Source organism: Penaeus chinensis, chromosome 16 (genome assembly GCF_019202785.1).
Source record: "Penaeus chinensis breed Huanghai No. 1 chromosome 16, ASM1920278v2, whole genome shotgun sequence".
Taxonomy (NCBI): domain Eukaryota; kingdom Metazoa; phylum Arthropoda; class Malacostraca; order Decapoda; family Penaeidae; genus Penaeus; species Penaeus chinensis.
Window position 1 is genome coordinate 34,182,650 of NC_061834.1, and position 15,000 is coordinate 34,197,649.

General features: G+C 41.8%; 1 protein-coding gene across 4 annotated transcripts in view; it reads right to left on the reverse strand.

Moving 5' to 3' along the window:
• The window catches only part of LOC125033699, an 8,843-nt gene extending 3,261 nt beyond the window's left edge, over positions 1-5,582 (reverse strand). Inside the window, exons 1-3 of one of the 4 annotated variants that reach the window (XM_047625412.1) lie at positions 5,229-5,582; positions 4,670-4,994; positions 1-1,800 (exon numbers count right to left, since the gene is read on the reverse strand). The exon at positions 1-1,800 is cut by the window's left edge and continues 465 nt beyond it. In XM_047625412.1, the coding sequence (XP_047481368.1) occupies positions 1-1,800; positions 4,670-4,783 (1,914 nt within the window). In that variant the 5' untranslated portion in view covers positions 4,784-4,994; positions 5,229-5,582. Of the gene's footprint in view, positions 1,801-3,780; positions 3,981-4,135; positions 4,349-4,664 lie in introns of those variants that run through there. The other 3 variants (XM_047625414.1, XM_047625413.1, XM_047625415.1) reach the window with 3 other exon arrangements.
• Positions 5,583-15,000: the final 9,418 nt, after the last annotated feature.

A 15,000-nucleotide genomic window follows, 5' to 3' on the forward strand; every position in this document is an offset into this window, starting at 1 on the left:
CTCCAGGATCCCAGTATTTGACATAATCTTGTGCGGCCGAGCTGTTGTCACCTCCACATTCTTGGCGAGTATAACCTTAGGGACGCGACCAACTGCCTTCTCTGCTACATTCTTCTGCACTCCACGGTCGCCTGAAGATCTCTCAGTCTGTCCTCTTTGCTTTAATTTCGAGTTGAGGATAATTCTAGTATTTTGGGGCCTGTTACTAGTATTCTGGCTCTGGTTTACTGTAGTTCTGTTCTCACTCTGCTGAAACGTTTGTGCTTTAAGTTTGTTAACATTCTGCTTTTGTTTCGTTCTGCTGACATTTAATGCATAATTCTGAAAATATTCATCATCCTCTGTGTCGTCTGTGAAGTCATCATATGCAGCAGTTTCATTTCTAGGAAATTCATCTGAATCTTCATCACTGGATTCTTTAACATGGTATAACGGTTCACCACATTCAGAGACACGATATTCAAATGTTTGAGCCCCAGACTCCGCGTCAAAAGACTGTTGATCTTCGACCTTATTCTGCCGGCGTTTCGTGCTGTCATTCGAGAAACTGTGGCGTCGTAGGTGATCACCGAATTCTGCGACGTCCTCCGAGCCACCAGATTCCGATTTCTGATCTTTGAAAGTATCATTCTCGGCTTCTAGCTCTTCAAGATCTTCATCATACAATCGGCTTATTGTGTTAGTATTAGAGGTTGTACATCGATGCAAATGATCACTATAATCTGTGCAGTCCTCAGAGTCAACGTATTCCAGTGTTTCGTGTTCAGCGCCCTCAAGATGAGCTTGGCGATATGCATATCTTTCTTCAACTGAGAGTTCTTGATACGTGAGGTCCCCGTCATTTTGCAAATGCTGACCACCTGTGTCATAAAAGTAATCTTCGACAAACTGTGGTCCTATGCTTTCGTAACACCGATTATATTCAGGTACATGAAGATAATCGACGTCCTCACTTATCAACTGTCGATTCTGGGGTTCATTACCATTAAAATCACCACCATGCTCAGGGATGTGGTGTTCCCAGTCGTCATAAGAATCATGGACATCAGGTTTATAACATGCAGATTGATTCTGACTTGAGATTTCGTTCTTGTCCAGGCTTTTTGAGTCGACTGGACTGTCTCTGTAATGAGAATGATAAGTTTCAGAGTCAGTGAGCGAGCCCTGTTGATCTAACGTTACCCAGTACGAAGTTTTTCGTTTCAGTAAATCGTCACCGTGTCGGTCGTCCTCTCTTGTGTCGACCTCGGAATCGCGAGCGTGCAAGTGGTCGTCCCACTGTTTTCCTCTGACCTCATCTCCGGCCTCGCTGGTTGATCTGACTTTGCTTTCTAACTGTGGCGTTCCTGATTTCCCACGGCAGCCACGTTGTTCACCTTCGAAAGCACAACACCATGAGCCTCCTCCTCCTCCCTCGCCTGCGTCAACACCGCCCGAGGACTGGCAGTCGTGGTCACCGGACCACCCGCGCGACTCACTCTCTTCGTCAGCGGATTGACGAACAGCGGAATCCGAGGAACGCGTCTCGACAAGCGAAGACCCCAATTTCTCCTCTTTTTTTTCTCTCTCTTCTCCCTCCTCTTCCTCTGCTCTCTCTCCATCCTCTTCCTTCTCTTCTTCCTCTTCAATCTCTCGGTATGTTTCCTTTGTGCAACACACCCACCAACAAGACTGTGTGTTGTCCTCCTCGCGCAGGCAACAGAGCCATCTCAACATTGCAGACCGAGTATAATATTCTGCGTCTCTGCCTTCGCGCTTTTCTGCTCCCTTGACAGTATATAATAGTCCTTTTTTTCTCGCCTGTTATGGAATGGGCAAAACATATTAGGTTAATTGTGATCAAAGGTGCAGAATATATTTTTACACAAGAACAGAAAATATTTGCACAAATTCTTTTGAATTACTGGCGCACATACGCCTGTTATGGAATGGGCAAAACATATTAGGTTAATCGTGATAAAAGGTGCAGAATATATTTTTACACAAGAACAGAAAATATTTGCACAAATTCTTTTGAATTATTGGCGCACATACGCATATGTTTGTGTGGGTGGTATACTGATTTGATGAATATAATGGGTACACGAGTCTGTTTATGCTGTACGTCCTCTATTTTCATTAGAGTGAAAAAGAAAACAATAGGCCCACATACCTATACATAGGTATGTAGGCCTACGTGTATATGATATATACACCTGTGTGTGTGTGTGTGTGTGTGTGTGTGTGTGTGTGTGTGTGTGTACTTATATACACACACACACAACCACACACAACCTCACACACACACACACACACACACACACACACACACACACACACACACACACACACACACACACACACACACACACACACATATACACACATACACACACACACACACACACACACACACACACACACACACACACACACACACACACACACACACACACACACACACACACACATATATATACACATAATAAATCAATAAATAATGAATATCTATATAAAAAAAAAAACAAGAAGGAATGTTCAAAGTTGTTAAAAATGTTTCGAGGAAATACTAATATACATATGATTTCGAAGAGAATCAGTGACAGGGTTAATCTTATCTGTAAACCGCAACACCCATTATCTGTGACAATAACTATTTTATGTCATTGTTATACCAGACATTGGAATGATCAAATGTTAAACAAAATATGAGGTTATAATCTAACATAGTGATAATAGTAATCACAATAGTGAAATCGATAATAACGGTAATAAAATAGGTGTACTAAGACTACCGAGTCAAAATTATTTTCATAAAATTTGTGATCAGTATAATTCAATTTAAATAAATATGGTAATTGCAACAATAACGATAGATTGTTATGGTGCTGGCGATGATGATGTTACTGTTGCTGCAAATGATGATGATAATGTTGATGAAGGTAGTGACAATAATAGTAAATGATAATGGTATTAACAATAAAGGTCTTATTTACCTAAGCCTATTTATAACATAATGCATTTTAATAAAATACATGATTTCTGTGTATTTCCTCAATATAACCTTGTAATGACGTAAAGTTATGGTAATATAGATGATAAGGATAATGGTTAATGGTTAGAGCAAATAAATGATAAAAATTACAAAATTGAGACTAATGATGAAAATAATGGGGCTGGTGATGATAACATGGGAAATCAGATAGAAAATGACAGTAATATAATTAAATATGATACTGATACTACTACTACTACTACTCATAATAATAATAATAATAATAATAATAATAATAATAATAATAATAATCATTCTCGTCTTATCATTATTGTTAACATTACCATTATCAATATTATTACCATTATTACTTTATTATCATGGTATTTTTTTCATTATTCGTTATTATCATTTTCATCATCATCATTATCTGCCACTACTAGTATCGCTATTCTCACCCTTATGATAATATTAATAACAATTTCGATTATGATTATCATTGTCATCATTATTATTTATCATCATCATCATCACTATTATCACATCTTCCTCATCATCTCCATAATTATCACCATCAGATTATTATCATCTTTCTTATTATCATTATGCCAATAATATTTATTACCGCAGTATGAGAAAAAAAATGAGAATTACAGTGCTAATAAAAGCAATGATGATACATCTAATATAATAATGATAAAATGTACTTCTACAAGAGGCCCAATGTCGAGGCAAATGCTTCTCCCATCATCGACGCCGAAGGTATGTTCACGTCAGACCTTGCCACAGACTAAGAGACACCTTGCCTTAATGAATCCTGAGAAAAGGGCAGGAAGTAGGGCCTTGGGAGCCCTGCTTCAGCGCGGGCGACGTCTGACTCTTGCCGTTTCTCTGAGACGCCTGCCAAGGGGTATATGGGCCAAAGCGGCGAGTGTACTCTTCTGTGTTATCTTGCCCGATTGTGTTTCTGCCGAGCTCGAGATAAGAGCTGCTACACGTTGATTTCCTGTGTGCATTTAAAATGTGTGTGTGTACAATTGCCTGCGCGTGTAGCTAGGACATCACCTTCGCGTGTTTGTGTTTGTTTACATACTTGTATCGTTATTCTCACCAATATAATAATATTAATATTTATTATCATCAGACTAAGAGACACGTTACCGCAGACTAAGAGACACGTTGCCTCAGACTAAGAGACACGTTGCCGCAGACTAAGAGACGCGTTGCCGCAGACTAAGAGACACCCTGCCACAGTCTAATGCTCCTTTCGGAACTCCTTATCTTGCTTGTCCAGAAAACACGTCTGGACGAGCAGGACAACCAGCAGGCCGCGTTCGGAGCCTGCGAGGCCTTTCTTGTCCACAATGCAACCAGCTCGAAAGTAAACATTCACTACTTACCATAATACAAGTGTCTTTATTTTACATTTTGCATAGGTTCAGTAATTCCTGTGAGGCATAGATAACTTACCTGTAACTGACATACTCAAAAATATCTTTTGATGACAACAATAATGGGCTATTAAATTACCTATAAATATATTATGATTGTCTGTAAATGCAATTGTTTACAGATGCTATTGTGACGGTCAGAACAGCTTGTCCAACTTGCTGGACGAGGAGTTCCGAACGCAGCATAAGATGCATCGTGCTACAGACTAAAACACCTTATCACAGACTAAGGAACATACCTTACCTTAATGAATCCTGAGAAAAGGGCAGGGGGTCGGGTCCCGAGAGCAGTTTCAGGCCGCACGCCGTCGTCGTCTAACTCCTGTTTTTTCTCTGGGCCCCCTGGCAAGGAGTACATGGGCCTAAGCTGCGAATGGACTCTTCTGTGCTATCTCGCCCGACCACAACGTTGAGTGTGTTGCCATTGAGCTTTAGATAACAGCTGCTACACGTTGATTTCCTGTGTACATTTAAAATGTGCAGAAGCGAGCGGATATACAGCTGACTGCGCGTGTAGCTCTTGCACCACGTTGACAAAAATGGCTTATGTGTTCGTTTACTTCCTCGTACTGCAGATTATAGGGAACGGAGCTTGAGATTTAAAAGATATTTTTATAAAATAATTGAAGCATTACTCTGAAAATATTTGTTATTCACTTCTCACAAAATATGTAGATAATTCTCTTTTAGAATTGTTGGAATAATCAAAAATGGTTATTTGTATAAGGATACTTTTATCTCATTTATTAATGATATACCTCATATTACCTAAACTAAGGTAAAAATACATTTTGTTAAGTTACCCATGTAAGAGGATGTTTTCTTTTTTGTACGCCATCTAGCGGCAGACACATATCCTTAATGTGAACAACCCTCGGTTGTGCTGCGTAGATCCTCCTCAATACAGAGTTATGCGCATCAACTCTTGTGTTTCAATAGTCCCCACAACGAGTCATATATATGCATTGACCATTCAAACTGGCTTAATACACGCAGGGAAGATGAATTCTTCTGCCATATCAACAAGAATGTTTAAACATCACTTTGTCCTAGCTAGATAGAACATTTTCTTGTTACGAGGGTCTTACTATTATCAACTGACTCCCATTGTCACTGAAAAAGTTGGAGAGAGAGAGAGAGAGAGAGAGAGAGAGAGAGAGAGAGAGAGAGAGAGAGAGAGAGAGAGAGAGAGAGAGAGAGAGAGAGAGAGAGAGAGAGAGAGAGAGAGGGGGGGGGTGGGGAGAATCAGTTATTATACATATAGACCTAAACTTATATAAACAAATACACACACTTTATTAGTTTATTTCCTTATTGGCCCTCCTATTTAACACAAATTCTGATTTGGGTTGTACCAACGAAAAGTTACCATATCATCACATTGTTATGCTTTTATTTTTTATATAAAAAACTAAGACCAATGAAGCATTGGAACTTTTTTATTTCTCAAATACCAAACATTTTTGCGCATTGGAGATCTGGCTGATCAAAATAATTCTTCCGCTGTACAAACGAGCATTTTTTTTTTTATTTTTTTTTTTTTTTTTGCTAAGACCAGCGTGTGCATAAAAGTGTATACAATATATCTCAGGTATTAACGGAAAACGGTTTTTAAAGTAACATTTCTTTTCAACTTAATGCCACCCTTTCATACACTTCAAAACTTACGCTGTCCACCGAAAACGAAGTGCAACCAAGTACAAGTGCAGGTTAAGTGCTTAACACCTCGCCTGTCTAACTGTAGGACATGTTATATATGTTATAATGGGATATGATGGTGTCTCCCGTGAACGTTTAGACCGAAATCCATGCACAGTTCCGGGATTATATTTCAGTACACTTGCTGCGCCCCACTATTGTACATCTGGCAGCTACTTCAATGTAAACATAGCGTAAAAAGTATTTCTTATAAATGAGTCAACACCCCTAGGTAGTTTGTAACAGTGAGTGTGATTGGTAGAATATAAATAAACAAGTGAATTAAGATAAGTGAAACATTATTTTTGGAAATTCCGTAACCCATTTTAGCTTTGGTTTCTTCAAACAAATGGTAACAAAACATGTAGTATTACCTATTGTTGACTTTGTAGTGGGATATATTTTTAAATGCGATTTCCTAGCATTGTTTATCGAAATGGCAACACATGGGGGTGAGGCGGCATTTACCCCCCACCCCCCCTTTCAACCCAGCAAGTCCCAATTATAGCTGCGTACTTCTTGGAATTTGAAAACGCTTCATGCTTTAAATATCTATATACCAAATAAAAATCTTCAAAATCGCTGCACCTTCTAGTAGCGGCTCCTTGAACTAATGAAGTGACAGATTCTTTTTCGCCAGATCTAAACACTAAAACACTGATTCTGTGTGTGTGTGTGTGTGTGTGTGTGTGTGTGTGTGTGTGTGTGTGTGTGTGTGTGTGTGTGTGTGTGTGTGTGTGTGTGTGTGTGTGTGTGTGTGTGCGCGCGCAAGCAAGCAAGCAATGCTTACTGAAATACGAAGTCAATATTTGGTGATGAGTAACAAAACAGTATATAATTGTTTTCAATTATTCTGAATACTTTTCATCAGGTGCTTTCGCTATCATTATTCCATAAATCGTGGCGTTATGTAAACGCTTGTTTATTTACCTGGAACCTGAGTAGTTTAAAGAAAGAGGAACATCTAGGGAAAAAAAAAAAAAAAAAACATGAAATCGTGTATTTGATACTCATTATGATAATGCATCATAATAAATTCCTGAGTATTCATTTCGCGGTTAATCCTAATATAATAAAAAACAAAGAAAATATATCCGATGGTGTATGGCGTCATTATGACATAAATGAAATCCGAGGTGAAAACAAGGCTGCCAAGCTGACACCTTTTTGAAGATGAAGGCAAATCAATCTGAAATTGCAAATAGAGGCCACATCACCGGGATGAGGGAATAACCATAGAGCCGGGTTTACAGATGATATACAGATGAATAAGGTGGGAGCAGGAGGACACCGCCCTCGTTTCGGATGCCCCTTCACCATTGCTAAAATTCATATAAAGACATACAGCTCCCGCTAACAAACCGCGCGGCGAAGAAAATGACTAGTGCAGATGGGATTCATCACAGAACGTCATCAAAGAGAACAATGGTTAATGGTTACTGGTTAAAAGCAAAATAAATGTGCTAGACAATGTAGCACTATAGTAAATGGTAGTGAAGGGTGGTTGAGTTAGTTATTAGTCGCCAAAGCTGGGCAAAGGAATGGGTTAAGGTCGGGTAAGGTAATGGAAAGGGGTTAGATCAAGTGAAGGATATACATTCGCTTGAGGAAGGAAAACAGGTTGTCAAAGCAGAGTGTGAGATTCTGTAAGGATGTCTGATAGGTTGGGAGGTCGGTGAAGGGAGGATGGGTGGGGGAAAGCAGAGGTACGGGCTGCATCAAAACATGGGCATGACAATAGAATGTGTGGAACTGAGAGAGGGACATCACATAGGGAACATAGGGGTGGATCAGAATGTGACATCAGATAGGAGTGTGTTAAACGGATGTGGCCAATGCATAAGCGGGTGAGAGCCATTTCCTAACGTCTGTTCCGATGAAATGGAGCTGGCCAGGTGATTGATAGTTTTACAGTATGTAATTTATTAGTGCGAAGACTTGACCAGAAAGATTGCCATCGGTTATACAAGGTCTTAAAGTGTGGGTAATAATCCGTGGCTGGGATATGTGAGAAACGTAGTTGGTATGATGTGGACATAGCCGCGTAGCTTGCTAGAGTATATGCCTGTTCATTGCTGGGGATTCCAACATTGCTGGGCACCCAGCAGAATTTGATTGTTTTATGGCGTGTGGACAGGTAGAACAACGAGTTCTGGATCTTGCAAACAAGGGGGTTGGTCGAGTGTATTGACTTTATGAGAGTTAATGAGTTACGGGAGTCAGTGAAAATTGTGAAAGAGGAGGCAAAAAGGAGTGCTTACAGTTCTGTAGTAAGGACACTGGATTCAGGAGGGAGGGAGTATTTGAAAGTACGAGTTGGGAAGATTACTGCAAAACCAGCACCGGAGATGGATTTGGAGCCATCAGTGTAAACATGAATACTGGAGGAATGAATTTAGTCATGGTCAAGGAAATGGGTGAGGACAGCAGGATGAATACTTGATTTTGGTGGGTCAGGGAAATCAGAGGAGCAAATACGGGGGTAAGGTATAAGCCATGGAGCGACTGAATGGACAGAGAACGGGAGAGGTCGGAGATGGGGAAAAGGGGGATGGGAGAGGAGGGTATCCATGCGAGTGGAGAAAGGAGTAGGTAAACGTGGAGAAGAAGCAATGGTAGGAAGTAGGGATTGTGGGTTAGTTTAGTGAGGGGAAGTTGGCGGAATCAAGCATACCATCGGAGAGAGAGAAGGGTGCGGCATCGAGAGAGAGATGGTATGCCTGATTCAGTGTACAGGCTCTCAACTGGAGAGGACCGGAAGGCACCTCGGGCTTAACGACGACCGCAGTGATGGATTGTATCAAGATGGGCAAGGAGAGAAGTTGAGGCAGAGGAGTAGATATGGCATCCATAATCGAGAGTGGAGAGGATCAAGATAACATGAAGATGAAGGAGAGTTTTGTGATCTGAGCCAAGGATATAAAGGATAAAGTTTGTAAGATTCGGAGATGGCTTCGAGAAACGGCGAATATTCCAATGAAGGATAGTTACGCTTTTGTTGATTTATGAGTGATAACGGTTACAGTATATGTTGGAGAATTTGAAGGGGAAGGAACTAGAGGATGGGATAAGGAATGAGAGGGGGGAGGTGGTGTTGAATCAGGAGGGATATTAGGAGGTGGAAGGTCTGGGGAAGGGGATAGTTGTGATATAAGGGATTCACGTATGTATTCAGGAGGGAGTGGAAGGGATAGAGGGGATGGCGGGAGGGTAAAAATAGGTGGAGCGGGAGGGGTATGGGCTGTGTTGGGAGGGAGAAGGAGGAAAGGGTGTAGGGGGGATATGAGTAGGAGGAGGATGGATATCGGTAGTCACTTTGAGTGTGGAGGGAGCAGGAGTTGTGGAATTTGAGGGTGGATGAGGGGTTTCAGTGTCAGTTTGGGACTCGAGTAGATAGTTTTGAATATCTTCAAGAGTTTCTGTAATGGAGTTGGTTGGGGAGTTTAGTGAGACAAAGGTTTTCTCGTGAGGGGGGAAAGAGAAGACTGGTGTCTGAAGAGTAAGGGCAAAGGAAGGTGGAGGTGATTGTGTGGTAGGGGAAGAGGGGGTGGAACGTTTAGTATGTCTGCTGCGGGTACTGCGGGGAGGGAGAGGGGAAGGTGTTGGGGCTGTAGTAGAGATTGGAGTGTCTGGATTTAGTATGGCAAAAGATTTTGTCTGGTGAAGGTGGGAGGTAGAAGAGGGGAAGTTAGATGGAGGAGGGATAGGTTTAGGGGAGGGGGTATGAGCTTGGGAGGTAGGGGGAGTGGCAGAGTGAGCGACATTACTGGAGTAGGGAGTAAGAGAAAAACTTTGTCGGCGTGCGTCCTGTCTGGCTTCACGTAGAGTAAGTCCAAGTCTGAATCTGAGAGTTGCTACCTCAAACTCAAATTTGTAGGTGGGGCAGCCCCTATAAAATACATTATGGGGCCGCCACAGTTGGCACATGTGCGTGATTGTGCAGAGCAGTTTGGCAGGATGTCCTAAATGCCAACAATTTTGGTACTGACGAGGAGGTCGATATGGTCGGACAGGGAGGGATTCTCCACCGATGTAAACATTAAAGGGAAGGTCATGTTTATGGAAAGTATTTTTGGCCATGTTAGTGTGGTTCTTACGATGACCCCTGGGAGGAATGGAGTAGCACTGTACTATTATCGCATCATAGTCCGTGAGACAGGCGAGTAAGTCTTCACAATCTGACCAATCTTTTTCATAGATTGGGTAATATGCTGGGAAGTTAAAAACAGGTCCGGTGCAAGTATTGAGGGTTGGATGGGGTTCTGCGGGGATGGGGTTACCATATAGATCAGTTAGATTTGCTAATGCTATAGCTTGGTTTTCAGATGTTACTGTGACGAAACGGGAACGGTCGGGTCGGCTACGAAAAGACACTTTGCCTACTTGTTTTTGGAGACATTGCTGGAAGAGAAGGCTGTTGTCAGAATAGGGAGCTGTGGGAGGAATCACGTAAAATAGGTCCCATTTGGCTGGGCTAAATAGAGTATTTTAGATTTTTGTAGAGATTGGGGTAGTAGAGGCACGGCGATGTGTAAAAGAGGAAGTAGTGTTATGGAGAGGTAGACAATAAGGCTGTAAAGTAGTAATAAGGGAGGATGGGGTAGTTGATGAAGAAGGTTGTGGGGGTAAGTGTTGAAGTTGAGCATGTTGGGAAAGAAGAAATGTCTCCTGGGGGTTGAGTGTTAACTAGGGTGGATAATGTACTAGTAAGCACTGAGGAGGGGGTAGTAGTTGTAGTGTTTGAACTAGTGGGGCTATTTGATGAAGGGACAAGCCTCACTGCCCCTAATAATGGTGTAACATCTTCATTGGTAAGCCTGGAGTATGTTGGGGAGAGAAACAGTCCACCCCTCAGGGTCCCTCAGGGACACTTCAGGCCGTTCATGACTGACACAAAGTTAGCCTTCCATCCATTCAGCACGGCTCTCACACCTTAGGAAGTGGATAGTAGGAAGGGATTAGGGAAGGGACAAACGAAAAAGTAGGAGTGGAAAAAAGACCATTGGGTATCAAGCAAGGGATTGGGAGGGGGGGGTCAAAGAGAACAAACGACATCGTCAACGTCGCCTACAGTGCGTCCTGCAGTGTGTGGAGAGCTCACGAGAAGCTCAGTTGCTGGGTGAAAGATAACAAGTGTAAATATCATTAACCTTTTCCAATTTGAGAGAGAAAGGGGGTAAAGGTAGAAGAGGGGAAGTTAGATGGAGGAGGGATAGGTTTAGGGGAGGGGGTATGAGCTTGGGAGGTAGGGGGAGTGGCAGAGTGAGCGACATTACTGGAGTAGGGAGTAAGAGAAAAACTTTGTCGGCGTGCGTCCTGTCTGGCTTCACGTAGAGTAAGTCCAAGTCTGAATCTGAGAGTTGCTACCTCAAACTCAAATTTGTAGGTGGGGCAGCCCCTATAAAATACATTATGGGGCCGCCACAGTTGGCACATGTGCGTGATTGTGCAGAGCAGTTTGGCAGGATGTCCTAAATGCCAACAATTTTGGCACTGACGAGGAGGTCGATATGGTCGGACAGGGAGGTAGAAGAGGGGAAGTTAGATGGAGGAGGGATAGGTTTAGGGGAGGGGGTATGAGCTTGGGAGGTAGGGGGAGTGGCAGAGTGAGCGACATTACTGGAGTAGGGAGTAAGAGAAAAACTTCTGTAAAATAGATTATGGGAGCCACTATAACTGGTATATGTGAGTGACAACAGAGCAATTTGAACGGTCCAGACTGGGTACATAGAGGGCAGCGGGCTGTGCAGCGACTGTGTTTGGTTGAATGGCCAAAACGCCATTTCTAACATTGACAGGGAAGGGGTCGACATGCCCGGACAGGGCAGGACTCCTTTTTTTTTTTTTTTCATATGATTCATTGATCAGACCTGGTTTCGCGAAAGCCACTCCTAAGTCAAGTATAAATTTAATTTCAGTGTTACGAGTAATCTAAAGGTAATGTTGCTTGGTTCTCGGTAGTGGTGTCACCACCAGATAAAAAAGTGACGTTGCTTGGTTCTCGGTGGTGGTATTATTGAAGCCGGGAAAACAAAAATTAAAGTCAAATGAAATGGCCGAGAGATCAGCAACCTCCGGCAGCCCAAGACGATAGCGGTGCAAGACGATAGCGGTGCAGCCAGTCCATGACGCCGTGTCGAAAGTAATCAGTTATCCACCGTCCTCTTCCAAGTATTAAGAGAGTTGTGAGCTTGGGCAGGAATGGGTTTGCCAATGAGGTCAGTCAGGGCAGATAATGCACGAGCTTGGAACTCGGATGTATATGGCATGTCATGAATCAGCTGTCACAAGTCACGCTTCCTGCAGCTGGCGTTCCCACACCGCGTTCCGGTGGGTGCTCGCTATTTATGGCCAAGGATGATGACCCGGGTTTACAGAGTTCGTGCCCAGCGCTCGTTGTGTCAAGGTCGCACTCAGCACTTACCCTAGGCTCGTCTCGTGTGTTACCATAACTGTGTTGCACTCCTCCGAAATAAAAAAGTCAAGCCGTTATAAACAACTATTACCGCCCTGCTAGCCACTCTAAATTCCTTTTACAATGTAACTGTGAACAATCAGAACGACTGCGAAATAAAAAGAATGAGAGAGAGAGAGAGAGAGAGAGAGAGAGAGAGAGAGAGAGAGAGAGAGAGAGAGAGAGAGAGAGAGAGAGAGAGAGAGAGAGAGAGAGAGAGAGAGAGAGAGAGAGAGAGAGAGAGAGAGACAGAGAGAGAGAGAGAGAGAGAGAGAGAGAGAGAGAGAGAGAGAGAGAGAGAGAGAGAGAGAGAGAGAGAGAGAGAGAGAGAGAGTGCTGTTACTATACCAACATTTTCAAAATCTAGAAAAAAAATCATGCATTTTTTCTTGATTTTTCTCCTCATTGAATTGCTTCTCCTCTTCAATGATAGTACAAAAAGTTTTCAGAACACAAGTGTGCATATGACACCAACAGTGTAACATGGGGATACTACAGTTATTCTACTACCATATACTCTTGTATTTTTTTTTTTTTTTTTCCTAAACGGTAGTAAAGAGTACTTGACGCTGTTGAATTATAATGGAAAATTAAATGAAAAAAGAACCAAAATTATAAAGGGAACAAAGAAGCCATTTTCTTAAAACTTTAATAATCAGTGCTTGCAATGATTCATTGCATTACCAATACTGGGTTAATTTTCTTCCACAAAATGTCTAAAAAACAGCAATGTAAACAATGTTCACAAATATAACTTTTCAGTACTGCAGAGATATATACATTGGGCCTACCTACTCTGCAAATATAAAGAACCTATAGGCTACTTTAAAATTTAAAATGTAAATATAAATAACATTGAAATGCAATCCTCTTCTTAATTCTGATAAAGTGCAAACGAATCACCTTCTTGTAGCCTAACACTATATACATCTCTTCTCAGTCTGAAAAAAATATCATAAATAGAGTAACAGTATTATGCTATTCCCAAGAATACATAAAGTAAAGATACGTCAACAAAGCAAGTATATCATCAAAGGCACAAGTTTCTCTTCATTTTCTCTGATCACAGCGTAGAATTAACTCTTTCGCTGCGTGTGTCAAGCGTCTGTGACGGAGATTTCCGTACACCTCGAGCTGCTGTCACAGCGTATGTGACCTAACATATTCTGTCTATTTATTAGTCATATTTCCCATATTCTGAACTTAATGTCTAGTTGCACATCTTTATAATCTTATTTTCATCAGAAATGAAGTGTAAAACATTCAATATGTATTTGTATTTTTCGGGTATTGTATTTTTTTATAAATCCCATAACGGGTTTGGAAAGTGTTCTGCATAAGTTTTATATATTTTTTCATTTGCCTTCACTGTTTTAAAATTTACTGTACTACTTTATAGATTTATTCTAAATAAATTACTCGAAACCTTCGCGCGAAGGTTAATTGGTTAATGGTTAAAGGCAAATTAATGTGCTAGACATCTAAGGGTATGTAGCACTATAGTAAATGGTAGTGAAGGGTGGTTGAGTTAGTGATTATTTGTCAAAGTTGGGCAAAGGTATTGACGAGTAAATGGGTTAAGGTTGGGTAAGGTAATGTATAGGGGTTAGATCAAGTGAAGGATGTATATGCATTTGAGAAATGAAAACAGGTTGTCAAAGCAGAAAGTGTGAGAAGCTGTGGGAGGGATCACGAAAAATCGGTCCCATTTGGCTGGGCTAAATAGAGTATTTAAGAATTTTGCAGAGATGGGAGTAGTAGAAGGAAGGGGGAAGAGGGAGTAGTGTTCAGGGACGTAGTGTTATGGGGAGGTGGACAATAAGGTTGTAAGGTAGTAATAAGGGAGGATGGGGTAGTTGATGAAAAAGGTTGTGGGGGTATAGTTGTTGAAGTTGAGCATGTTGGGAGAGTAGAAATGTCTCCTGGGGTGTTGATTAGGGTGGAAACTGTACTAGTAGGTATTGAGAAGGGGGTATTAGTTGTAGTGTTCAGAGCCATGGTCAAAGGAGAGCCTGGGGTCAGGGAATCGGCCAATTTGAATTGGTGGAGCTATTTGATGAAGAGGCAAGCCTCATTGCCTTTAATAATGTTTAATGGTTAAAAGCAAAATAAATGTGCTATCTAATAATGGTATAAAATCTTCATTGTTGGCCATGGTAAGCCTGGAGTATGTTGGGGAGAGAAACGGTCCACCCTCAGGGTCCCTTGAGGGGTAAGGGCTAGACAACTAAAGCAGGGGAATACCGTGCCCATGGCTCCCTCAGGCCGTTCAGGACTGGCACAAAGTCAGCCTTTCACCCTTTCAACACGGCTCTCACACCTTAGGAAGTGGATAGTATAAGAGGTTGGTGAAGGGACAGAAACGAAAAAGTAGGAGGGGAAAAAAAGACCATGCAAAACTTGTTGAGTCGAGGGCTAAGTCC